Here is a 27,854-nt window from a genome sequence, read left to right on the forward strand (position 1 = left end):
AGACAGTTTTGGAACTCAAGTCGTTGCATGTTCAATTCAGCTTTTCCCCGTGGTACAATAGCAAACGGAACAGAGCAGTGCAGGTTTTACAGGTTCCTACCACGGTGATCTTGAACGGAAATAGTTATTCGATTCTATTTCAAGATTGCGACACCAATTTTTTGCTATGTGAAAGAAAAGAAAGAATGCTAAAGAATTTTTAGCTACAAATTGCTGTCCTAAGTTCTCTTCTTCTCAGTTCAGTTCGCTTCTGAAAGAAATTAATAAATTCTAATCATTTTTTTTCTTTTCTCTTTTTATTCGTGAAGCTTACTATCAGCACTATATGTAGGTACATTTCTTTCGTATATCCATAATAATTAAAATAATTATTAACAATAATAATAATTGAAATTATTAACAATTAAAATTAAATTAAAAACTAATAATAACTAAAATAATAAATAAAAACTTCTTTTCTACTTGGCTGGTGACTTGTTTTTGCTTAGCTTGGAACAAGGCCATAGTATTTGTAATTCCTGCAAAAGAAATTTAAAGAAAAAATGACACAAAGACTGTATACACTCTAATATTAAATAATCCATACTGATAAGCACGTGACTGTAATAACCATGTCCGATCGGTTTATTGTCATCATGTTAACAATTAACATCCAATAAAAAAAAAGATCGCTTAAAGAAACACCAAACAAAATTGCTGAAACTCGGCATACAATTTACTACGAAGAGGATATAAAACATTTATTGCTAAGTTAACACCACATACACCGTTCAATATATCTACCGTCGCGTCCACGTCATCATCGTCTGCCATGATGGCCCCGTATTGTCGTCGAGCTACGTGCACACAACGACAGTAACGAGTCCCTATGTAAGTATCAAAACGTTTCACCACCAAAGACCGAAACCGTTCACAGGAGTAGAGAGATGAGCTTGGGAGGAAGAAGATGGCCATTACACATAAAATAGTCGGTTGCCATGACTTACACTGGTTCACTATGGTCCAACCGTCCAGGGACCGCGGCGTACTAGCTGTTCGGTTGCCAATGGCGTGTCTTCAATCCGTACCGGCACAGCAACACCTTGCGGAACGCGTCTCGAAATGCCTTGTTGAAAATGGTGTAGAAAATCGGATTGACCAGACTGCTGGCGTACCCGAGCCAGGTCACAAACTCAAACACCCACTGGTCAATGTTATCCTCACAGTGTTTGCACACGCTCGGCAGCAGATTGAGCACGAAAAAGGGCGCCCACAGTATAACGAAGGTAAAAAACACCACCCCGAGCACCTTGGTGGCTTTCTGCTCCAGTCGAATGATGCGCCCGTGACGGGAAGAGTTGCGCGAGATCATGCTCGAGTTGCGCGAATGATGCGACCGGACGGTCATCGTTGTCGTAGCCATCGTTGGCACTGTCGAGGTGGCTGCTGCGACTGCCATCATCGCTACCGTTGCACCACCGCTACCCGTCTGATGCTGCATCAGACACGGTGAGGAACTGTTCTTCTTGGGTGCCCCACGGAACATGGTTTCGCCACTGCCGGCTACACTGCCTCCGTCGAGCGTGGAATGGCGAAGGTTGATCGAACGTCTTAAGGATACGCTCGATGGGCTTGCCTTCGTCGGTGTGAGAAGCAGTGAAGTTCTCGCCCCACCAAAGCTGGAACCGCGCCGCTGATGACGTCGTTGATCCCAGGTCACGACGGAAATACCTTTCGGGGCGCTGCATTTCCTGCTCGGCGATGCTAGGGCCGAGGCAGGCAACGTTGAAAGGCTGCTCGAAATGGATCGCGTCGGTTGTGAGGTTACGTTGGAGCTGGACGAAATGGAGATCGTGCTGTACACGAGACTATCACCGGTGGCCGCTATCGAGCTGAAGTCGGAACTTGTCTTTACGATTTTAATTTCTGCCGGGCGAAGGTACTGGTGACGGTTGGACGCACCTTCACCGAAGAACGGACATTTGCACGGTGGTGGAAGCTTTAAACTATGTCCCGCATGGCTTTGCGATAGTGGATGAGAACTGACACCTTCGCTGCACGTATCATCACCATCGGGTTGACGGCTGTTGGTTGCAGTGGAAGATTCAACCTCCTCCACCAGCTGAAGTTCCTTTTTCCGGGAAGTTTCAAGCGTCGACTTATCCTCCCTTTCCCGTAACTCCAGCAGAACGTCTTGCATGAACTGTTCATCCACTTCGATTTCGTCCGATTCCGATGGAGGGATCGCGTGTGGTAAACTCTTGAAACGCTTCCGAACTAACCGAACTGGTGGGGGCGTACCAGAATTTCGCCGATTGATCCAGGTAGAGGTGGAACTGCGTCGTTTTTTCGCCGGTACCGGAGAGCGGATAGTGGCCATCGTCGCTGTTCCTGCTGTATTTCTCGTGCTTGGTTTTTTACTGTGGATAAACACGACAAAACAAAATATCGAATAAAAAAAAAATAAATTCAAATAACAAAGCTTTACATTTAATATGTGAAAAACATGTGATAAGAATATTGGAACATAAAAGAATAAGTAGATGCAAATACTGTCTATCTCATTTAATTTCCTGACGTAATCCGGCTGACGCCGTGTAGACTCAATGGCAAATAAAATTATCATGATTATTAATATAGATCTTTATGAATGAATTGAATTAATTGAAGATTAAGGCAAAAGACAGCAGTCATCATAAGGACGGAAGTGTGTGTGTGTGTAATGGTGTGGAAAAAAAAATTGACTATATAAAACCAAATATTATTCTTTAGAAAACATGATTACATCAGCCGCCCGCAAACGTCTTATCTCCCACAAGCTTTCGGAGAAACATGAAGGTACAGTAGCAACATAAAAGTAAAACCCGACTACGAATACAGCAACATGTTACCGAGGAGGACGAATTGAATTTATCGCGATACGATAACTGTAATGTAATACACTTCATCACCAACACCCTATTCCCAGGCAGCAGACGCAAAGACGATGACGAATTGGCTTCACGAATCGCTCCCATCTGCGTGTGGCATTCCGGCGGCGGAAAGGCAAATTTATCATGTTAAGGATGATGTAATGAATTTATCATCGCCTCATGCGGATACGATAAATAGCACCCGTGCCAACCGATCTCGGTGTCACATATCTTCCACTACAGAAAATGTTGAATAAATGATTACCAGTACGCACCAACAAAAAAAAATGAAAGAGAAAGGGATGGTAAAATCAACAACACTTCCTTGAAGTATTAACTTCTTCGATCGAAACTTGGGGAATTTTGTATGAAAAATTCCAATGTAACGTGACACGATTAGGCTAAATGGAACTTGAGACGATTTCAAAGAACACTAGAAATATTGATCTTCCAAATATCCGATACGAAACAGCAGGAAAGAAGAAAAGCATTCCACTGCTGTAAATAGCTAAAACTAAAACACTTTGAAAAAGCGTCTCACACAGTCTTTCCACTAGAATGGTCAATCAGTGCTGCTGCAGCTGCTGCCGTTTGGTGGCCCACGCGTCGCGAAGCAATCCGATGCCCCATCCTTGCGCGTGCGGGAAGTGATGACATACGTAAAAGATTGCTGAAAATTCCTCAACTCAGCATTAATCTTATGCCATCAGTCAACGTTCGGTGCGGCAAGGACGGTGGAATTGGGCGATTTCCAGTGTTTTTGTGTGCGAGCGATAAGCTTTTGTCGGTCGCGTGGCATCACCATTCGCTATAAACGATGGCATAAAAGAAACGAAACAAACGCAGCCAAAGGACACACATAGCGCTCGGTATGGTTATGGGTGGCGGAAAAAAAAGCCACGGCACAACACATGAGTCGAAACTCTTGCTCGTCATCGTCGAATCAAGGCGGCGCGCTCTTGCCAAATATCAAACGACCATGTATATGTGTGTATTGCTCTTGTAGTCATCCTGCTACCACTACACTTTGCACGGATTTATCAATCCATCAAGGGTATCGTATACATAAGCCCTGGCTAGTCGTTTGCCGAATTCCTTTTTTTTTTCTTCAACACGGACGTGTGTGGGATCCATGCTGGAAAAATACATGTTTGTACGATGTAGCTACCCTTTTCCTTGCTATACGATTCCTTAAGTCCACCTTCATCCATCTTTGATTTGTGACTAGAAGTCGTTGTGATAAAGAGAAAAGAATTTCATTCTTTTTTTTTGTTGCCTTTGCATTGAGTGGTTTACAAATTCGAAGAAACACTTTATCGTAGAATTGAGTTTCCGATTAAAGTTCAAGAGCGATTACATGATTTAATTCATTTGTTCTGCACAACAGCGAAACTGGCAGAAAAGCTTGGATAAAACTTCAAAAACTTTGCAGACTTATAAAGTTGTAACGTGTCACAAACAGTTACAATCAAGCAGATTTTTGTTGTACTATGAATGTGCCTTTTACTTTTCCTCAACGTTAATAAAAATTCAGCTTTATGCAAACGATGCTTTGGTCATGCCATAAATTTTTAATGTAAGAACTTTAGCGTTTTTTATAGTAAAATTATTAAAATAAACTAGATTAAATAAGACTACAATAGGTATCACTAAATTCTAGCGCTTTTTTTTATTCATAAAGAACGGCCTAAATTCTAGTGTTATGCTTTACGAATTTTTTGAAAAGAGTCATCTGAATCTTCAGTGAAGAACCATTCAATCATGAGTCGACTCCCAAAATATTACTTCAAATCAATCCTCAACGATTTGTGAATGCTTCGCGGCCTACACACTTACCCTGTCACTAAACCCTTAGCAATTGTCACGTTTGCGAACGCGATTCAGACAATTTTTGCGAAACTCCATATGAAAAAAATTGCGAAAAGTCGCTATACATGTATTTTCAGCGAAAAAACGCTGAAAAATTACAGTTTCCTGTAATGGCGGCCAGGATAGCTCGACTTTACTAGCAATAACAAGGTAAACAAATACAAATTCAAAAATTAGATCGGTTGAGTGTCACCAAATACTGTAAAGTGTAAAAACCCGAGTGCCTTTTTATTTCTTAAAGTACTTACGTGTTATATATAATTATTGTGAATGTAAATACTACTTTTAAAACAGAAAAATGGCTGTTGACTCGAAAAACCATCTCATCTCGTGGACATTTCCCAATAAAAAAATTCTATAGATTCGAAAATCTTCTAAGGCTATAGCCTTAGCTTTTTTTGGGAAATTTAGCAAAAATTTAAAAATTAATTTATTTTAATGAATCTTCAGAATAGTGATTTAGAGTCATTCATTCAGTTCAAAGATTCGTTCACAGTCATGAATCGGAATCAAATGCACCCAACACTACAAATTTCCTGACTCTATTTACAGTAAGCGAGACGTATTCGACCGTACTAATACGGATGGACTCATTGCATATTGTAACATTGAAATGTTTCCTTGTTGCTCAATAAACTATAAACCAAAGGTCTAAGCTCAGACTAGAACATATTTTATCAAAACAAGTTATCTTTTACAAAAATGTTCAAAAATCCCCATAATAATGCACTTCTTCCAGAGACACAAGCTGAATGTTGATGATTCCCTTTCAAAGCTCCTTAAAATTGTTTAAGACGCGTTACTACAAGCTGTCAACTATTCTGTTGTGTTTGTTTCTTTACCTATAGTTGTATAACACCCTTTAAACAATCCTTTGAAAAAAAATTTTTTTCATGAAATACACACGCTTAGAGCAAGTTTACAACAAATAAAGTTCCTTAACATGGATTTCTCCTTCAGAACAAAAAGTTTTAACCATACCAGGAGTTTTACAAAAGCGAAATAAACACAATTATGGAAGAGCTCGGATGAAAATGTGGATTTTTTTCGTTTTCTAACACAGCAAATACACTTACCGAAACAATTCTCCTTCACGATTACGCTCCGGTGATCGTGAGTTGCCACTTGCAGCTAGATGACGATCGCTGTGTTGCGCTACGGATTCTAGTCCTTGAGAAAGTTTCAGCATTTCTTCACCAAATCGCTGCATTGCCGTCATCGTAATGGAGCTCGGTTCTGGAATGCTGAAGAAAAGTTACCACTAATGTAACGCTTCGTGGCAGGCACCTAGCGAAAAATTTTATTTTGTATGGCCGTGGTTGCAATTGGAGTTACGATTGTATGTACTTAATATGCGGGATTTTTTTTATCACACAGTATGCATTGTAGTTAAATTCACGTATTTGTTTGTTGTAAGTTTTGATTTTAATTCATTCATTTTAAAATTGTACATTAAATCAGTTCTTTTGAAAAAAACAATGGGTTTTTGAAAAAAACCATTCTAGTAAATAGGAAACAATTTGTAGTGGAGTTGTTCACTGTCCTGACACAAATGCCTTACCTGGACTCTAGCAACCAAAGATCATGATTATCCAGCGTGGAAAGTTCCGTATCGGTCGAGGCAGCGGAATGTGCGTGTGGGTTCTGAGCCGTCGGTAAACTGAGCTTAATTATTCGTTTCCATGTATTTCGCCGATCAAATGCCGGCGCTTGGCCCAACCACCCACTGGACCATCCACCACCACTACCGGGACCCCCCAGATTCTCGCTCTGCTGCGCCAACAGACGTACGGTTAGCGTGTAGGTTATCAACATAACACAGAGCGGTATATAAAAGCATACAATGGATCCGACCAGCTTGTATACCGGGTCCGGTATTTGGCACGTTCCATTCACTAGCACCGATGCATGGTTCTGGAAGGAAAATAACCAACAACAAAAAAATACACTCATTTGTGTACGAAAATTATGTTTCCCTGCAATATTTTAAACTACATTCTGGTTGTACACTCACCTTAGAATACATTAAACTTAATGGGAGACTCATCGCAATCGAAAGCAACCATACGAAGCTTATCTTCAACACGACACGTCGTCGCGTTTTGTTTCGCCCAAACTTCATGGGATAGCGCAGGGAAAGATACCGATCAACTGATATGGTGCACAGGTGCATTATGCTAGCGGTGCAAAATAAAACATCCAAACAGATCCAAACCAGACAGTATTCGGAATCGAGCGGAAAGTGCCCTGGAAATAGAACAAGAAGACAAAGCTTTTAACGCAAAGCTTGGAAAAATCTACATTTTTAAAAACCATCCAAAACGTCATTTTACTTAAATTTGGCTCCAAACCATTTTTTTCCAGAATAATATAACTATTTTTTGTCCTTCTGGATATCAGTTTGACTCGATGCAATTTAATCAATGTATGTAAAGTCAATCAGCTTTTGTCATTTATTGGTTCAATTCCATCACACCGGTAAAGTGTTTCCTTGTTAACACAAACCATTCAATCACTTCGGTTGATCGATCGTGAAAGTTCGTCGCAAAATGGTCCTTTGATCGCGGAACGCTTGATTTCATTAGCAAATAATTAATTAACTTGAGTAGTATCCCCGGGATGCTGTTGCTAAAAATAAAGATAACGGGTGCACACTTTTTACAGGTGCAAAAACGGGCGGAAGGATAATTGATGAATTGCACGTTTACGCAAATTAAATGTATTCACAAAAGATTTTTTCCCACACTTTCTGGTTCGAAAAATCTTCTTTTTGCATAATTAATTTTAATTAAAATCCTCACTGTCGTAATTATTCATTTTTTATCAAATAAAAAGAAATCTATTTCACTTAAATTAAAGTAACAAAACAGGGAATACCTTAAAGAAGATGGATGCCTTTATCGTTTATTTTAGTAATTTTTGCACCATGTATGATACAATCGACCCTAGATCACTTCTAATGCTTCCCCACACAATACAGGTATTGCCATTCATCAGTCAGTCGTGTTTGATTATTTTTTACTGGCTTCTGGGTGGTTTTTTTTCTCTTCTTCCTTAGCTTCAAGTATTTTCAACAAACATTGAACAGGAAAATTAAAATGTAACACACATCGTAAATTAAATTATTTTCCAAGAAACATCGCAGAATTTATTGCTACATTTCTACCTATTACATCAAATTGCATCAAATAGTCTATTCTGATCAGTTTTCAATCGGATTATTTGATGACTATTAAGTAAAATTGAAATATAAATCAGTTCACAATTTTATTAAAGTATGTTAGACGCTTAAAAGCAACAAAAAAGAGGAATGTTGATGGTAGAATAAAAATTTAAGTAAGAGGAGTTTTTTTTAAAGCGACAGACTTCCCTTGCGAAGATTTATAAAATATAGAAAAGGTAAGTATTTTCTTGGGAAGCTTGAAGAAATTGTTGAAAATATGTGCTTGAATGCTGTGTTTAAAGAAAATGTTTCTAATTTTGGCTAAAAATCTACTTAACGGGTCTTACACGACTGAACCGGTAAAAAAATCTTATCCGAACCGATACGCAGGCTACGTGATAAAAATAATTCGGGTAAACCAGTAACGGTAGGTCAAATCCTTTGGAGGTTTCGGGGCCACAAACGAAAAAAAAAGGATGAAATGCACGGTGTGTTAGATAAAAGTAAGATAATAAGATAAGTTTGTTATAAAGATACATGTCCTTATTGTTCTCCACAAGATTAGCAAAAAAGGACAATTCATTAAAAAAAGACCTTTGGCAGAACAACATACTGTCAAACATAACAATTGGAGGACCTGATTGATAAAGCGCTTGGACTAGAATTTTACAAGGAGTCTGAACAGCGCGATTGAATTGTCCATAGCTTACAGATTTGCTAAATCTGGGGAATATTTGACAAAATAATATTCTTGATACAGTTTTGGCATCATTAATTCAGATTTGCAGTCACATGGTCCAACGACGTCGTTTGGGACTTTGGTAACAAAAATATTTGTTGTACAAAATTTATACAAGTTTTTGGTCGTTTTTTAGATAAAGCAACATGTTCCTTTGTATGATGCATTTAGTTTTGTTTTTATTAAACAAAAAATAAATACATTAAAATAATTAAAAATGAATTCAACCTAAAATAGAAGATACACAAGTCCAAAATAAAAAAAATACATATTTGGTAGTGGGGTCAAATTCAACAAGTGATTTGAAAATATTTCAACAAAATTTAATTAAAGAGTACTAAGAGCCCCTAACGATGAATCCACTTAGGGCCCTGACAGCGATTGATCCGCCTTTCCATTCACTTCAACACAACCTATATTTACCTTCTATAAAACACGAACCAACATAACAATTTCACCCTCGGTATTCCACAAACACCAACCATACTCTTTTGTAGCTTCATTAAAAATATCCCTTCCAGCGCAGTTAGTAAAGTGTGAAGAAACACCAGAAAAATGGTGAACACAATACGTATTAATGATGATTATAATGCTCCAAAGAATGTTGATTAATCTTGTTTGATAAATAGTGCTCCAGTACTAACCAGTAAACCTCGGCGGTAATCGAAGAAATTTCTACCCTATTTCCCCACTCCATTTTGTTTTCCCCCCATTGTTGGTTCGTAAAAAAAGTTTTATTTTTTCCACCCGCGCAAAACTTCTTCTCTCGCCATGTTTGCTTAACGGCACGATCTACGTTTGATGCTACTAAGCCTGGTTATTTATTTCCCCATCCGTACTGTGTTTGCACATTTGCTCTTACTGCTTTTCATAAAACACAAAACTTTACGCTGATCGATTATCGATCCCAGGGTCGTATAATTTATCAATCACTTATGAAACTATTCACCTTCAATTAAGAGTATTTCATAATGAATTAAGAATATAATCTATTACGTCGCTAGTGCTTAGCTACGTTACTATTGTATTTGAAAAAATGAGGTGTTATTGGCAATTTATTTGTCATTAGTATCACGCACCCAATCATACAAATTGGCTTAATTATTGCTGCTTTCCCCCACTGGCCTACGGGATGATCCAAACGAAGCGCGTGGAAGGATAGAATTTCAGCCAAATTCGATGGATAGATCAAAAGCTCGATTGACTTCACAATTCACACAACGCTCTGCTAATGAAGCTGTTGTTACTGACGTTAGACGGTTTTTTTTCTTCACTTTTAGTTTTTGTGGTTTTGTTGGTTCGTCTGGCCAGACAAACGGTCTGTACCGGTTTAGTATGGACGCATTCGTAAACATCATTAATTAGTCGGTGGCAAAGGAAAACAATTGTTTGCCTAAATGATTTCAGCAGTTTCCCGCCTGGTAAACTATTCCAGAAAAAGGAAGTGTACTCCAAACCAGTCCTGGCAACGAACAAGGCGTGAAAATGTTGTGCTGTTGTACGAAAACGTCGGTCTATTCGCAGAGGTTTCTTTGAGTACAGCATTTTTTCTTCGATCGGTTAACTTCCGGGCATGAGCTTCCGATGGTTCACAGATTGATGAACGGCGTGGGTACGTGGGTAGGTTACGGCACCGAGTACAACCGTTCCAAGTAAAACCCATTTTTCATCCAAGCTCCTATCCGCCGATGGGCTTACAGAAGGTTGCTCAGAAAGAAATTCGAAAGGCAGGAAGGTGGCAAAACGGAAGAATAACACCAATGCTCGACACCCGACAAATCCTGTGGCATTTCGTCCACCATCAAAGACAGGATCATACATCGGAATCGTTGGAAAGGCCGCCGCATGTCGATGATAAACAACGCTTGCAGACAGCTGCGTACCAAGATTTGCCTGCCAGTGTCAGTCAGGCATTTGACAGGATCCTATCCGGGCCGGAAATGTGTACCTCTGTGCCTGTGTGGGTGCGTGTTTCGTGTGGGTGTATTTTTTTGTTTTCGTTTCTTATCCAATGTTTTACGGTCGGTTTCCTGCACCATCCTGCGGTGCTGCGGCTATCGAAGGCGGTACGACTGTACGACTGTCTGTCGTACTGCGGACTCGGTTGATTCTGCAACACCGGCCACCCAGGGCCCAAAGTACTTGACTTCGTCCTCACGCCTATTGACTGACGGTGCGGATTGCTTGCCGCTCATGTGGGCAAAGAAAAAGGACAACAATCCGCCGGAGCACTAAGCAGCGTTGGCAGGTGGTGAGGGGACCGTGTGGAACCGGTGTATAAATATTTCATGATTCGAATTTACATAATATTATTCGTAATGCTTTCTCCATCCCCGGCGGATTTACAGTGGCCCGGAACAACAACAACAGTAACGGTGGTGCGCGACGGTGCCACCAGCGAGATCATCTCACGTCGAACGAAACGGCAAATGCCCACCTTCTATATGGCTCTATTGTGCCCACGCTCCTACCAAGTGTGAAAAGATTTTAAACAACATACTGACAATTGTTTAACACCTCTGTCTGTTGAGATGTCCTGCTACAGGTCGTTTCTTCTCCTTGAGGGGAAGCAAGGACAAACGGTGGCACAAGCACATCGTTAATAAACAGGTGGGGGCTGTTTTTCTGTTGGTTTTTTCTGCGTTTCCGCTGGCATGAAAAATGGTATAATATCATATTTTTATTGTAAATTTTGTTGAAATGGTTTCAAAACAAATCAACCAGTAAGCGACCGAAAGCATTCACATCTTTACGGTGAGTTAGTTTAAGTAAATATTTCCCAGAAGGTAGAATACTCATCAGCATTATGCTTTATATGTGAATAAATCGCCACCGGGGAAAGCTAATGTTAAGCGTCCTACACATATCTGTGAAATTTTTATGTTTCATTAAAAATTTATATTTCAATTTGTATTTAAAAAATTGTACATTTGATTTCATATTAAAAAAAACTATAATATTCAAATTAATTCAAATTGTTGCACTGAGACTGTTATCTTGATTGATATTCAACAAAAAAATCTTCAAATTAAGGAATACGAGTAAAACTATGTAAAACAAGCCTTGTAGATTAAAGTCACTCGTTAGGTCGATAAAAAACTATATTTAAGATACGGAAAAATACAAAATTTGTATGTCTGTCAAATTGTATGTCTAATTAAACGATACTCTAATAAACGCGAATAAAATATTCATCCCTGCATATAGTTTCAATAAAACTCAGTGTATAGCTTTAAAACGGAGAGTAAATGGAACGTGAACCACTTTATTTCTTGTTGTAGGAACAGCAACAATGATCCTTTAATGTAATGAAGCACTAATCCTTAAAGTTCGCTCGTTAGACCACTTAATATGACACTCTGTCAGGAATTATCCACTCCAACCTAACATTGCGGAAACTCCGTCACAAATTGGAGCTGCATCAAAACTTTTTTTATGGTTCCAGAGAAAATTAGAACTAATTGTAACCGTGAGTAATACTTTTTCATTTAACCGAGTATGCCCGGGATAAGGTAAAATACAAGGAGGAAATGCCTTGTGAAAAATGTACTTCTTCAGCTTCAGAGGCTGACAATACGGCCGAAGCCGTAATAATTAATTATAAATAAATAAATAAATAATACTTTTTCATGAGAACAATGGAAAGTTGTAATCCTTTTAAATCACTCACTATCGACAATCTCGGATACTTTAAGGCCGTGTTTTATTGTAAATTTGATAACATACTATAGCAATTAAAATGATGTCTAAAAAATTTGATTGTAATATTTATTCACAAAAACAATTTGAAGAAATAAGGCACTAAAGCGGCTCAACGATACCTCCAATTACCACAAAATCTCATCTCATTTCCATTCGCCCTTAGTAAAGGACTGTCTCTCCGGCCACGTGGTAATACTAACTTTACCAAGCCAGCTGTAAACCAACAACAATCTGACTCGTGAACTCTACAAAATCAATTTTGTGTCAATAGCCAAGTTTGATAACTATTTTTTTTTTGCTTCTTAAGAACGGCCAGGTCATATCAAGAATATTTTGGCAACTATTTACACATTGTACAATATCTCTTTTTTATGTAATTTTCAAATAGTAAACTTTTTAAAAGTGCGATTAATCCATTCGAATATTTTAGTCGTGATGCTCGTGATGCAAAAGGTATTTTTTCACCTATTTTTATGAAATGTCCATAAGTGCTTGGAAATCTCTTCTAGTCAAATAGAAGCTTTTCAATCTCCGATCCTAAACTATAGGCCAACGTTACAAATTCATTAATTGTAGGTTCAATGCTTCAAATTCGGTCCCGGGCAGAAAAAAATAGATAACCCGAATGTTTAGTGTATTGTAATTAAAATGGAATAGCTATTATACATTCTTCTGAAAAGGGAAAAAGAAAATTTAGTAGAAAAAGGTGGAAGATATTCATAAAACTTCTTGTTACACTATTTTAATATGAATTTAAGCTAAATAATTTTTAATACAAAAATAAAATGGTTTTCCTGAACGAAATTTTTAAACCTAAAGTCCAATATACAATAAATTGTTAACATTGAATTTCAAACAAACTTATAAATTTCAGTAACTTTGTTAAACTCGTTACTTGTTCACCTACTAAAGGCTATGAAACTGAAATGTCTATAAAATGTTTCACAGTTTCCTGTTTCATCTCCACCATTTTCGCTACGTACTTTTGATTCGTACAGATGTTTCAATATTCGCAACAACCACCCATCCACATTTGGACGAGTGAATTGAATTTATCGGTACGCCAGCTTAACATTCTGGGCACACGCAATTGAGACCCAGAACAAAACGTACATCTGATCTTCGCATTCCGAATCGATGGCTCCGTTAATGCGTTAAAAAGTTTGAACGGGAAAAAGTTTCGCTCCCCGAGATAAGGATAAAACGAGGGTAATAGTGGTATGGTATTTCATTAGCTTAATATTGTTAGCTTCATCGCTCGATAGAGTTAGCACGAGATTGCAGCCCAACATCGATCAATAACTGGGAAAAAAGGAATAGCAAGAAAGAATCAACTTTTGTTCCGTGGAACGTGCGTCGTACTGAATAAACTGGCTGGGTATCCCTTTTTTTTTTTTGTTCGTACTACTTGCCGCCCATTTAGGTGGCTCGTTTTAATTTTGTTGATGCGTTCAATAGTCTGATCATCCCATTTTTGTTTGTTCATCAGAGCCATTTTTTTACTTTTCGGTTTAATTTTTTTTATCAAAATGATTTTGTGTATCGTGTATTGTAGGGCAAAATGTTTTGTTCCTAAAACGATGCCTCACACAAACAAAAAAATAGGAACTCATTGATCTGAGGACAACACAGTAAGCTCCAGCAGGGAGCTTCCAATCACATTCCGTCATCGTTGTTGTGCGCAAGGATGGTAGTATTACAGAAAGCCAAACACAACAAAAACCGAGTTCCGCAAGTGCCTTTTTTTACCACCGTGTGATCCGACACGAGGGAACCTTTGGCGAAGGTCAGACAAAGCTAAGCCATCGAGGACACATGGGCGTCCTATGAAAACACGTTACCGGAAGAAGGGAACAAACATTTTCGCGCTAACACACAGACAGAGAGTGAAATATGCCCAAGTCATTGCCCATAAAGGTCACCACTAATAAGGCACCCACCTCAGGGGAGATGGGAACACCAAAGGGAGGGATTGCAAAGTTGTGTTTTGATCGGTGTATCACACCTAAAGCAATGAAAGCACTTTCCCACAGAAAAAGGTTCCATTGAAGGTTTTGCTACTAGCGAGGCGAGGGAGAAATTATATTTGAATGCAATTAACTAAGGGTCACACACCCCCTGCACGTGCCGAGTGTTGCTTCTTCCTTTACGGAGGAAGACATTTCCCCAGCGTGACAAATTACATTACCCCAGAACGGGGAGTTACCATGTTGGGCAATAAAAAAAACTGTCAGAAAAACATAAAAATGCTAAAAAGTTCGATCGAATGTGGCCGGAAGGTTGCGTTCGGTCAGTACGGTGGTTCTTCTTCGTTGCTCTAGAAATCTAGCTTCTAGAAATCTTCATGTTTAGGCCCACAACAACTCAATCATTCCGGGAACTATGGTCCAGTTCCGTTTAAAAGTAGCTTCGGTGCAAATGCCGTACAAACTGCAGCAAGCAATTAGCCTAATTGGGCCCTGCTCCGTCGTGGTTTGGTACGTGGAGAACGTTGAGAAGGCAAGGGCACATTGGCATACAGTTCAATCGGTAGCCAGTTTCATACCCCAATTAGTGCAACCTGTTCGAAACGATTTTGCTTAACGATGGAAACGTTTTGTTCTACTTTTAGCATTGTTTATCCTGAGCGTAACTTATCGATGAATCGTTTTTATGCAGTAACACTTTAGAGTTTATGGTCTTTTTTTGGGTTTATTGTGTGTGCCTTGACAATAGACCAAATTTGAAAAAAAAACAATTGTCCTTGTATGTTATAACCTGTATGCTCTTTCTTCAAAAGATCCTGATGTGGGATTGGACAATCGATTACTAAAATGTGGATGAACGTTGGTTGCTGTTAAGGCTGTTTATGGGAAATCAATACAAATCAATTAAACCCCTTTCAGGACCCATAAGCTATGAAAGACTAGAAATGCCAGTACAACACAATATTTTAGCTACTGGAGGTGTAAAATAATTCCCAGAAAAACATAGCATAGGATATGTAAACTTTCTAAAATTTCAAGGAAAACATTTTTTCCAATGGACCATAAAAATAAATAAACGACGAGTTTGGTTTTTTGTTTCTGAGAATTATAAAAATTCTTTGAAAAAAAGTCAAAAGTTATTTATGATTTTCCACGAAACAATTACGCTCTCATGGGAAGCAGTAATGGACGATGCACATAATACATTTATGTGCTTTTGGGGCAATACAATTTTACAGTTTTGTCTTTATTGATTCATTCAGAAAGACATTTGCAACCTTTGACATGCGTTTCATTTTAATAGTTCGTTTCAAAAATATTGTTACAATCATAATTGAACGATTTTCATAGATGGGAAAAATATTTCCCTTGGGCGTGAAAGAGTTAAAAGGATAAAGTGGAGCAGTTAAACCGTGTTTAGGCAAAAAAGTGGAAAAATTGTTTCAACGATAACTTTTATATTTTATATTGGTCAAGAGAAACAAGCATACTATTAAACACAATTTTGTGTAACCATGAGCTCTAACCGCAACCGCATTACCGTTTTCAAATTGATGGGGTCCATCCTAAGGCATGATTTGTGACAAAATCGAACCAGTTGCGTAGTATCCACCTTTGTTATTTATCTTGTTATCTATTTTATCCTAGTAGAGGCTGTAACACAAGTAAGATGAAAGCAATTGTATCGGAGAATGGGTGCATAAATGGATGTACAATGATCTGTCTGGTCGTACGGCCTTCATCTTCGTCATACATGTGCAAGAAGCCATTGGATTACGCACGAGTACCACCGAGTATGCTGTAAAGCTGCTGTCTTCGAACGGTGATTGAGAGAATCATTGTCACCACGTTGTGGTTTAGCTTCATAGTTTATGATGGTGGTTGGTCGTACACACTGAAAATCATCGCACAGATAGCACACAAACAAATTTACCTTTGACCAGCGTCAGTATTCCTAGCGGCATCACCGACAGAGCAACCATCAGATCCGTAATGGCCAGTGACATCAGAAAATAGTTGGTGACGTTCTGCAACCGTCGCTCCCAGACGATGGCAAGACAGACGAGTATGTTACCGGCGGCCGTACCGAACACGAGTATAATTGCAAGCAGGGCCCAGTAGTTATGCAATGCCAGTGACCCATCGTCATCGTCGACAGCAATCTGATCCCCAATATCGACGTTCGCACCGGACCGGTCATCGATGGAGTCGAGGTTTGCAGTGAAATTAAATCGTTTCATGTAGCTAACGTAGCCGGCGTAACCAGCTGGACGACTTAAACTGCCGGCCGTACTGTGTGCACCCGCACCGACGGTCGCACTAGCCAGCGTTACCGTGCCGGGAAACCATTCCGGAAAAGGAACCGTCGATAGCCGAACAACGTGCACGGGTTTCGTAGACGACCAGAGCCACATTTCCACCGGATCATCGTAGTACGGGCGACCCATGTTCTTCGGCAGTACGGCAAATGTAAAGCGTGAAGCTGCAGCACCAATCCCACCCTTGACTGCGTCCTTTGGCTTTGTTGGTGATAATAGTGAAACCCCGTTCCGGCAACAGGCACTTCTAGCACACGATTGCAGCACCTTCAGCACACGACACAATTGTTGCCCTTTCCGGACGATGACATCCTGCAAGGGCAATGAAAGTGAAGCAGAAACGAAATACTGTTGTTATTCGAGTTTTGTTTCAAACGCTCATCTATTCGCAACAAAACATGGTGAATGTTTGCCAATTAGGATGGATTTAATAGCTTTCACTAGCAGATGAAGCACACTCAAAACGAATGGCCTGAAGGTGTTAAATGTGATTAATTTTGAACGATTAGAAAACGCGTTGCAATTTATTAATTATGTAAAATGAAATTTAAAAGATTTTTAATCGAATTTATTTTATTTTGGAGGTTCTATTGAGTGAGTAAGTGTTTAGTTTCATTAAAGCATAGTTCATTCGCCACTAACATATTAATTTAAAAATTTAAAGGAACTAAAAATCACCCTTTTTAGACTAAATAAAATCGTTTTACAATTATTTTCTTCGAAAAAAAAATTCTTAAATGACTCAGCCAAAACCCAAATTGATTTTTTCCATTAGTGACGATGCTGATCCCAGCTTACGCAGGGGTGCCCTTCAGATAGCGGTGACCGTACTTTTGAAGTTGCCTAACATTTCTCTTATCTTCGCGCAAAGGTCAGCACCTGCAACAACATCGATGATGCCATACTCACAGACAAGGACATTGTCCAAACTGGACGAAACCCTCTAACAGACAACCGATAGAAAGCGATTTAAAGGACTCCTGCAGCAGGACAAAAATGATTGTACCGCTCGATAAGTATGTAAGTAAGTGGAAAATGTCAACAATTAATATTTTTATACTTTGTTGTTTTTTTTCCAATTTTAAGTATTACGACTTATGGAAATAAAGAACTTGAAATGATAAAAATCTTCAGTCAATATTTCTTTAACCTGCTCCACTACAATGCTTCAACGATTTACAAAAAAATCCTAGCTCTATAAACGGTCAATACAGAACATATTTGCTGTTGTGTTCTATAGTTGCTATTTTCAGGTTCTCGAATTCTTCAAAATTGTTTGGACGTTCTAATTGAAAACTTGTGCTACCATAAGTGAAACTACGAGTCAAATAAAACACAGCAAATGTTGAAGTTTTTAAACGTAGGATCAGCATGTGTTTGTTAGATGTTTTACTATCTATGTTTGTTACTATCCGAAACCGAGATTTGTGACTATCTACCCTAGCCGGCCACCCTTACATAGCATATGGGATCGAAATTAGTGGATTTTATTAATCGCTGTTCGTTCCAAAATGCATTGGCATTAAAATGTATTCACAAATACGAAAAAAATAGAACTCGATGCGCACTAGATTGATCCAGTGGTGGAAGCTGATTCACCACTCGGGGAAAAATCCGGAGTTTACTGCGGAGTAATCAAGAATTGACTGCGAATTAATATGGAATTGATAGCGGTTACTCCGAAGAAATCTTCGATTTTAACTCCAGATTCAACTCAATCAGTGGCCGTAATGGCAGAACAAGTCCTCTTAAGGTTATGGGGTCCACAAAAGAAGAAGATTCTAAAATATATCAGGTTAGGTGAAGATGTTAGTGATTTTTAGTTATATGGTTTTTACGAAAGTAATCCTGAGGCAATCTAATGGCAATTTCGTGAAAAAAACTCATCCTTAAGAATATTTTAGAAAATGCTAAACACAATATCCGGTAGCGGTAGGTATCAAATTCCATCCGGACTGACAATCTTGCAACGGGTATTTACGGGTCAAGGAAATCCAGTAATGGCCGATTAAGACCTCTTGAGGTTGTAGAGGCACAAAAGAAGAATAACACGCAATTCTTATATTACAATTCTTAAATTAGATTTCTAGATTGTTCATCTAGATCAGTTAATTCAGTAGCCGATATTTTTAGAAGATCTATTTTTCCAAATTGAAGAAAGATGAGGAGTACAAACGAAGCGTTCAAATTTAATGTCAAAGCGTTGTTAAATGTCAAATGAATGCTATTTTAAAGCTTTTTAATCCGGTCTGTAGTCAAAATTGCTTTTTCACAGCGTAGTATCGTGGCCTGAGTACACTTATCTCAATGGTTATTCTGATTCTAAAGGTGACCACATCGAGGTTGCTCTGTTGAAGAGCAGACTCCGTCTAAATATTTTTATTCGACACTCAAAATTTCAATGGTAGACTGGCTTGATGACTAGTCGGTTCAAATTATCCAGATCTGACGTCGCAGAGAGTCAACGAATTCCGGTCCATCAATGTGCTTAACAGTTTGTGAGATTTACCGCTACATTTTTAAAGCGTATTTGGGCGTATTTTCTGTATAAAATGTACACCACCGATCAATTGTTTGCCAATTAATAGGCAGCGTCACGTGTAATGTTCTCAAATTACTTGACATATGGCTATTTCAACTGGCTTACTCGTTAACTTGAATTGACCGGACATAAGTACATACTTACGTATTATTGTAGCGATACCAGAAAGGAAAGCTTTATGCTTATTCAATAAACGTTGTTCAACAATGTATGGCCAACATAGGGCAGGAAATCGATACTATTTAAAGCGAAATACTCCTAAATTTTCAAAAAGGACAGAGTTACAGGCCAATATGATCTAAAGAATATGTTACGAAGCCAATTTCAATAAGAGGATAGATATTAGAAAATTCAATGGTTTTCAAGCTATGAAAAAAAAACCAAAAAAGCTTTCAAAAGCTTACAAGCGATAAAAACGTCACTCTAATTTGTGATTTCTACCTCATTTAGACAAAAGGCAGAGTTTTCCATTTTCATTCGCAGACTGGTTTGGAAGACCTGACGAGCCGTATATTTTACATATCAGATCTAAGCGATCAATTTGACTAGCAATGCCCTATGTCCTCAAATTTCGCCATTAAACAAGCTCGTCTAGACTTACAGCATTTGACGTTTTACGTCATTTTGGGTTTTATATTTACAATCCAACAATCTAATGAAAGGTTGCAGCATACGTTTGCGTTAGATTGAGTAATATCGAACACGACCAGACACACACCTGTGATGAACTACTTCAAAAACTATTTCTGGACGAACTATACTCCAAAAATCTAAAAATGGTAACACTCTCGGTTGTCGGTTGTTGTTTCTCAATTCCATGTTCCACACCCTGCATGCATCATTAAACTTTTCCTGATGGAAAATCGATGGGCCCACGCTGTGTTAGCGCGGAAACAGTCGCGGAAGCATAAAAAAACCGGCCTTCGGTTTCGGTAGAGAGAATTCCAAATCATCTAATCACACAAGCACTTCGCTGCTGATGTCAACTGATAAATCCTACCCATCGTGCCAGCCTAAACTGATCAGTATCACCTGCACCATTTTTGGGCGCGTTTGATCATCTTCCGACAGAAGCGAAACACTCTCTACTATCTTTCGGCGTTTCTAAAATGACACCGTTACCCTGCCCACACACACACACACACCGCCTTTCCCTGGGCGCACTCCGTAAACCACAAACAATCTCCGAGCGCTATTAGCGATTAATTTGATGTTTCATTCCCCTTGACGCTTCACATCCCAAGCCACCATTAAAAGCTCGCATGAAATACAGCACCCGCCCGGAAGGGACCGGAAAAAGGGTCGTCTGCAGATTATTGGATCGCCGTTTATGATGGGCCTGCTGCCACCTCCAGCGGTGGGTTTGCCACCCGCCCGGCATGTTTTGTTTCTCGTGCCGTACGGGACAACCCGGTGGGTAACGATTGGGTAAACCTTCACCATTAGCAAAACCACCGGTACCACCGTCCGGTGTCCCCATGGGTATAAAATGCATCATTATTCGTCGGGGCAACGAATTTCATCACGTCCGAAGTGAGGCTGCCACCGGGCGGGTGAACGAGGGGCTTGGGCAACATTGCGCCAGGTGAAGAAGCAGCAGCGAATAACGTACTCCATTGAAGCGGTGCTTTATTTGAGTGAAAGCGGTTTATTTTCGCTTCGGGTACGATTGTCACGGATTGGCCCGTCAGCTGTTTCGGACGTTGAACCCCATTACCGGGATGAATGGGTTATTTACGCATCCATTAGCAGGTAGGAAAAGATGCGAATATTCAACTTCCCGGACCGGATTGTGATAAGCCGGGATATTAAACTGTGGCATTTCTTTATTTTTCACAAAAATGGCAACAATACATTCGAGTAAATGCAACCTCGTTCGTGCTAGCAAATGTCCTTAAGGGGAGGGGGGAAAGGGGATGGAACAGCTTTTCTCTCCACACGCAAACACACATATTGATATGTGAAATTTTAATAGCGATCTCATTAGTACACGGTTCCATGTGTCGTACGGTGGAAATTACTTACCGGAATGTTTTGTAAGGGATGCTAGCACTAGAATTCCTTGGTACTTTTTGTTTCGTAGCTGCTACGGTACCAATTGTATACACATCCTTTTTAATCCAGTTTGTCTACCACGGGCCGTATTATAACAAGTTGCGCGCAAAACCACTTCACTGCTTCCATGCTAACGATGCGTTGTCAACAAGCTCATTTCAACTCCGCACGACGGGTATGTAGTGCTTTTCAGTTTTCTTTTTATTTTCCCTTTTTTTGTTGCTGTTTGGTTAGTTCGTAATTTCACTTCATTTTATTTGCATCAACGATATAAACAACTTTAAAAACCTGTGCTCTGGCACTATGCATGTAGTGAACAAACGTTAAGATGCAACGATACCACTAAACATCCTTCGGCACTCCTTATACACACACACATACACATATGCACCAATTCATACATACACACCAGCACACACACACACACACACACACAAGCCCAGTGACGATGTTGGCTATTTTTCGCTCTCAACCAGCTCAGTGTCACAAGTGACTGGAAAGCGTACCCGGGCCCAAGTTCCGGGAGAGCTGTATCCCCAAAGTGTACACATCCGACTGTGTGCGAAGCAGGAATGCACCGGCGCTGCTGCAATTGGGACAAAAGTGAGAGTGCGCGCGCTCGGCTGTGTTGGTGAGCAGCATGATTCAATGCTCTTTGTGTGCGGTGTGAACCTTTGTGCCTTTTAGCAGTCCCGCCGATGATAGCGATGATCTCGCACGGCGATGCATTCGGTGATGCATCCGCGATATACTACACACCGGTCGCCAGGTGCGAACAAAAGCACGGTGCCCAGCTTGCACCGTTTCCGGAAATGCATTCACATTTTAACGCTTCCGCGCGCGCGGGTGAGATCTTCCCTTTGTATGAACCACGCTGCTCATTGTGCCGCAGGAATTGCGTACAGTAAGGTGAAAATTAGAGAAAATTTTTACACTATGGCAGCTCACTTAATGATGCGTTCGAGCTATACACTTCCGTTTGGTAAATGGATATCCATCGGACGGACGAAACAGATCACATGCAGGTCATTTGTATCCTTTCTGCTTGGTTCATATATTACTCACAGATAAAAAAAACACACACACACACACACACACACACGTACGCGTTCATCACCAACCATTTACTTCCTTCGGTGGAAACACATTCGAATCGTACCAATTTCCATTGATCGGTGTGCCGTTTTTAGCTGCTTTTAAATAATTTATCAACACCAACCTCCCATTGCTTCGCACAACACCACGAACTGCATCCAATGAACTATTTAGCAACAAAACCACAGAACCAAGAAACCGTTACATGGGCCCGCGCGTGGGGGGGGGGGGGGGGCGAAAAAAAAGGACTTCGTAAATGTGCTGTGCCGCCACAAGAACAGTTCATGCTCCACGCTTCGAACGCAACTGACTGAATGTCGTGGGGTTTTTGCAGCACGACAAGCTTTGTCAGGATGGTGCCCAACTTCGGCAAATAAGCTTCCCGATGTACGATCGTACGAAGCGCACGAACTCGCTACAATCCCGAACCCGAATGAACCCCCCACTGCGCTGGGTGCCGATGGAGGCGCGTGGTGTTTCGTACACGCGCTCGTACGTTCACGAACCAAGCGTGGAACTGCTTGGGCAATGGGTTATGTGCGATAGCGGATGTGCTTCAACCAGTGAGTTTAATTAGCGTGTAAAGTGCATTATTCCCGTGTGGCCCGTGCTGCGCGTAACCGAAACCAGCACCGTTCTGGTGGTTTACAGATGGATGAGATTTTTAAAGCGAAAAATATCGAATTTGTAACAAAATACTGTTATACTAAATGCGTACGACCGAGTGTTTTTTTGTCTTTTCTTTGTTTGGTTTTTGTATTCGGTGTTTTGCAAACTTTTTTCTCTTTTTTTTTTGTTCTTTTGTAAATGGCCGCTGGGTTGGGGACTTTCATAAATACGAAAAAGAAGCATAGCAAGCCTGCCAGTGACAGGAGCGCTTGGTTACACCCGGTACCACTCGGGAAGGCTTGGACACGAACAAAAACCTCCGGTAGTAATCTTCGTTGTTCTCATCTTAAATCGGTTCCCATCGTACTTGAAATCATATTCAGCGATGTTTTTGTTTTTGTATTTGTTTGGCTAAGGAAACCATGTAGAATGTAGAAGATTCATTAAAATTGCTGAACTCCCCGGCCGTACGTCAAGTACAGCCGTCATCATGTTCGAGCTTTTTTTCTGAAACTACTTTCCGTGGAAGTGCAAGGGTGTGTTCCTAATAAGTTTGTATTCAGAATTGTTAGTTCTTTTTTTGTTATGAAACATTTTTTTTGTATTATTTATTTTTATTAGTAATTCATTTATGTCTTTTCGCAGCGTACAAACTCTATTTAATAATGTCGTATTTCTTGCTTGAAAACTCAACAACACCACAAGCACCTTTTGCTGCACCGTGCCGATAGGATGGGACTCACACATGCACCAGGACCATATCTCACACATCGATCAGTAGCGTTAATCTCGAGTGACAGACTCATATCCTGTGACCGGGCGCAGCAGTGCCTAGTGCAACACTTCAAACGGGGTACCGCGTGAGACGGGTAATGCTGCTGGATACTGCACGTAGTTGTCAACCCACTCCTGGAGATTTTCATCATCGCGCCGAAACGGGTAGGTGCCGAGCGTGATCGGAATCCGGATGGCTTCCTGGCGCTCCATCAGGTTCGGTTCAATCAGTACCTGGGATTATTGATAAATGGAATCGAAAACCATACATTATTATTGCGCACCGTGCTCACTATTTCCTCTTGCAAAACCGGGGTATGGAATCCGTTCGTGTGGGTTTTTGCTCTTGCAAAGCATTCACTTTGATGTTGTGCAAAACATAGCTTCTAGCACGCAAATAATGTACACGCTGGGTGTAATATTTCATTCTGACGCGTGGTGCAATTCAATGGTCATGTTTGAAACTTAGCTTTAATCAAAAACCCACTGTCTGTTTCAATTTATCGGGAAAAATACACCCTCAATTCTACTTTTCAAATGTCTCAACACGGTGGGGTGATTCCTTTTCCCACTTATTCTCTCTCACCGATAAAGACAACAACCCACTATGCTGGTCGTGTGATAATATTGCGGTTTGGGATACATATGTCACTATTCCCAGGGTAAGCTGCAGGCGACGATACTTCAAACCCACAAGCACAGATAGTAATGCAAAACACACTTCATCCGATACTCACACAAACGCTGTACTGCACCTTGATCAGATGGCATCCGAGCAGATTGGTGGGTGGTAACGGTGGTACCGTTAGATGGCCATTCTGCAACACATCTCTACCGCCGGACTTTATCTTATCACGCACAACCGCATCCAGCTCACGTCGCTCCTGGTGCACGAGCCGGCCATGCACAAAGTATTTCACCGTCTGATGGGTAAAAACACATTTTCGTGATGGCGGATGGTGGGAGGAAAAGGAAAAAGAAAACAAAAAAAAAAACAAAAATTTTACTAACCGTTCGTTGCCCTAATCTGCCCAATTGGAATGTGTTTTGGAAACGAAATTCATAAACTTTTGCATAATATCTGGAACGAGATCCCGGAAAAAGTGTCGTCCTATGGGACATTTGATGCTTATTTTATAAGCTATTTTTTTGGAAAACGATCAGCATTAGTAAATGGGTTACAAGGAAGGATATCGAAGGATATCCGTTCATTATCATTGCTTATATTATTTTCTATTTTTAATCGATAGAATTTTTAGAATTGGAATCATTGATTTTTCTCCTTTCTGGTTTAACAACCCTTGTGGTTATACCGGCCATTTCTGGCGTACTAAACTTATTTTTACCAAGTAGCCAGATAGTCCTTCGTTGCTACGGGGTGACGGTCCGAATGGGATTTAATACCTATCGCGTGAAACCTTTTGGCTTTAAAGTTTGAATGATCTACGATAAATACTTTGCATTTTAGAGATAAGTAATAGGTACTTAAGAATAAAAATAAATCTTTTATGATAAAAAGGTTCATTTTAAACATTTTTCATTATTTTGAAATAAAATAAAGTGAACAATAAAACAAGACTGTACAAGAGTGAACAATAAGCAAGAGCTATTGTAGGGCTCCAACAAACCACAGGCATGCCGATGTATAACAATTGGTGGGGTATTGAATGTTCATTCATAACTAAATTAATTCACTTATAGTAAACTCATTGGAAAATTCCAGGCCGTTCTACCTGAATAAAAAAGAAACTGATTGGAAAATTATAAGCAAATTTTACTTTTTGTATGTAACTATTAAAGGACTCTTTTTCTTCGTAGTATTATAGGCGTAACGATCTACTAGGTTCAGCCAGCCATAACTGACTAGTCAGAGTAAGAGAGCTAATTTTGCAGCGCTACTCAGGGCGTACGATCCGGATGTAATTTGGAGCAGATTCTGTTATAAATATAAAACTTTATGTAAAAACATTGAGCCAATATTGAAATTGGAGATAATTGAAAAATAATCGAAACATTTAAATTGTTTTGATTTTGAATGACATAAACAATACATAGAACTTTTCAAAAGTATCCCATCAACATCATGTACACAAATTCGAATCTTCAACAACCAAGAATGGCCACCGAAAAAAGTTCATAAAAAACCTTAAATCTTTACAACACTCTTATAAAGCTTATTCCCAAACACAGAACACGCCAAAAATTCGTAAATTGTAACGTCCAAACTTGGAGCAGTTATTTGACCATATGCAGAACGTGCATCTCAAGCGCGCGATGACGCTTCGCTGTTCCGCACACACACAACAACAAAAAACTTGTCCCCGCGTGGGTTTCGACGCGCTTACCTCGATGAGCGCATACTTGAGCAGCTTCACGGTCACATTCGTGCGGTTGTGAACCTCGCCAGTGAGTAGAATGCTCTCGCCCGGCACGTACGCCCGCTTGTCCAGTCCCACGTTGCAGCGCACCACGCCACCAATGTAACCGACACCCACGCGATGATCGACGTTTGCCTCGAGCGGTCGCTACGGAACAACGAAACAACACTTCAGAATTAGGCACACCGTTTACGGACGGTCGCTGTATGGTGGTACACGGCGCACAACTTACGCTCATGATCGGCACTTCCAGGTTCAGATCGATGGGATTCAGCACGATAAACACCTGCTGATTTTTGTGCGTTATTCCGGACGTTTCCTGGAGGCTTGTTTTACAGTAATACTGCACCCAACCGTGCCGACCGAGAAAGGTGGATGGCAGTGATACGGGCAGTCCCAGCTTGAATGGAAAGCAGTGTATGCCGGGTGATAGCAGGATAGGCTTACTGTCGAAATCATCCAGCAGCTTCATGCGGAAATCGATGTAGTTCTCCTTATCGTACGATTTATCCCGGCGTCCCTTCGGCACATGGACGGTACACTCGCCCAGGACGTGAAAGTGTAGCCCGAGCACGGCTGTATCGGCTTGCGTTTCCAACAGCACACGACCGGACAACACCTGTCCGGGAAGATACAGCAAGGCGCCACGGTCGAGAATGATTTGAAATTTGGTCAACTTTTTCGACATCGTTGTATCGGCTGACCGACACCGACCGGAATCGAGATATCGGTAACGAAGATTAAGCGTAAAAATCGGATGGGCAAATCTTCTCAAAGACGCGTCACAAACGAACCCGACACAGCGTACGTAATAGTGCCGTGCGTCTCGTGAACGAATCTGAATCTACACTGATGCAATGACGGTGACGGTGTTTGCGGTGTGCCGCTGAGATGAGAATTCTGGGCAGTGGGCGTTCGCAAGCAAGTTGGCTTGCCTACCTACCTTCGACCACAGATCCCACCAAATAGCGAGTGAACGAGTGCCGTCGGCTGGAATAATCTAAATGAGAAAATAGCAATAGCCGAGCGGAGAGTTAAATTCATCCCTTGCCTCACGTCCACGAACTGGCACGGTTAATAAGGTGTAGTAATTAAAAAGCTACTGGTGCTGGCTAATCATACCAAATGGATTTTATTTCTACAACGCGATTCCATTTCAACGTATTCCGCGTACGATTTACGAATTCCAACCGGCAACTGCCAATATTTCCAGTTTAATGAAAGTGTAATTTAAATTAACGCATCCCACAACGAGCGTTGTGAAGTTTCGAGAAAAACTTTATATTAAGTCAGGTAAATATTGCACAATAATCATTGTCTCACTTTTCCGCAGCCAGCATAAAAGATAGCCAACACGTTTTATATCATGAATCCTTATCCGTGACCATATTTGATATACAAACAGACAATTATTAACACGCCACAATTCACTATTCTACATTAATATTACATTTACATTTGTTGTGATTGTATTGATAGTCCTTAAAGGTTATTTTATTATTAATTTTATCTAAATTTTACAAGTGACCTAAAACCACCGAGTGCCGCGTGGGTCAATCGTGGGCAGCGATCGAAAGCAGCTGACAGTGCTTTTTGTGGCTAAACATAACTAGATAGTAAGAAATCTAGCTCTGCTGAGTTTTGATCTGAATGAACTCACTTGTGTACCTACTGATTTATATTTTTTTGCAACAATCAGTCTTTATCATCATTAGTCTTTATCACGACTGTGATTTCTTTCTATGCTGAAAA

The 27,854-nt window shown here is 40.2% G+C and overlaps 2 protein-coding genes across 2 annotated transcripts; both read right to left on the reverse strand.

Moving 5' to 3' along the window:
* Nucleotides 1-714: 714 nt before the first annotated feature.
* On the reverse strand, nucleotides 715-23,052 carry LOC125764297 (uncharacterized). Its single transcript, XM_049428416.1, has 6 exons — nucleotides 21,217-23,052; nucleotides 16,265-16,961; nucleotides 6,775-7,007; nucleotides 6,322-6,674; nucleotides 5,837-6,004; nucleotides 715-2,399 (listed from the first exon to the last, which is right to left on the reverse strand). The coding sequence occupies exons 2-6, from the start codon at nucleotides 16,776-16,778 to the stop codon at nucleotides 1,028-1,030; spliced, it is 2,640 nt and encodes an 879-aa protein (XP_049284373.1). The 5' UTR covers nucleotides 16,779-16,961; nucleotides 21,217-23,052; the 3' UTR covers nucleotides 715-1,027.
* Nucleotides 23,053-23,544: 492 nt separating this feature from the next.
* On the reverse strand, nucleotides 23,545-27,176 carry LOC125764342 (arrestin domain-containing protein 2-like). Its single transcript, XM_049428494.1, has 4 exons — nucleotides 26,335-27,176; nucleotides 26,070-26,249; nucleotides 24,462-24,647; nucleotides 23,545-23,958 (listed from the first exon to the last, which is right to left on the reverse strand). The coding sequence occupies exons 1-4, from the start codon at nucleotides 26,788-26,790 to the stop codon at nucleotides 23,782-23,784; spliced, it is 999 nt and encodes a 332-aa protein (XP_049284451.1). The 5' UTR covers nucleotides 26,791-27,176; the 3' UTR covers nucleotides 23,545-23,781.
* Nucleotides 27,177-27,854: the final 678 nt, after the last annotated feature.

The sequence above is a fragment of the Anopheles funestus genome, chromosome 2RL, assembly GCF_943734845.2.
Source record: "Anopheles funestus chromosome 2RL, idAnoFuneDA-416_04, whole genome shotgun sequence".
Lineage (NCBI taxonomy): Eukaryota > Metazoa > Arthropoda > Insecta > Diptera > Culicidae > Anopheles > Anopheles funestus.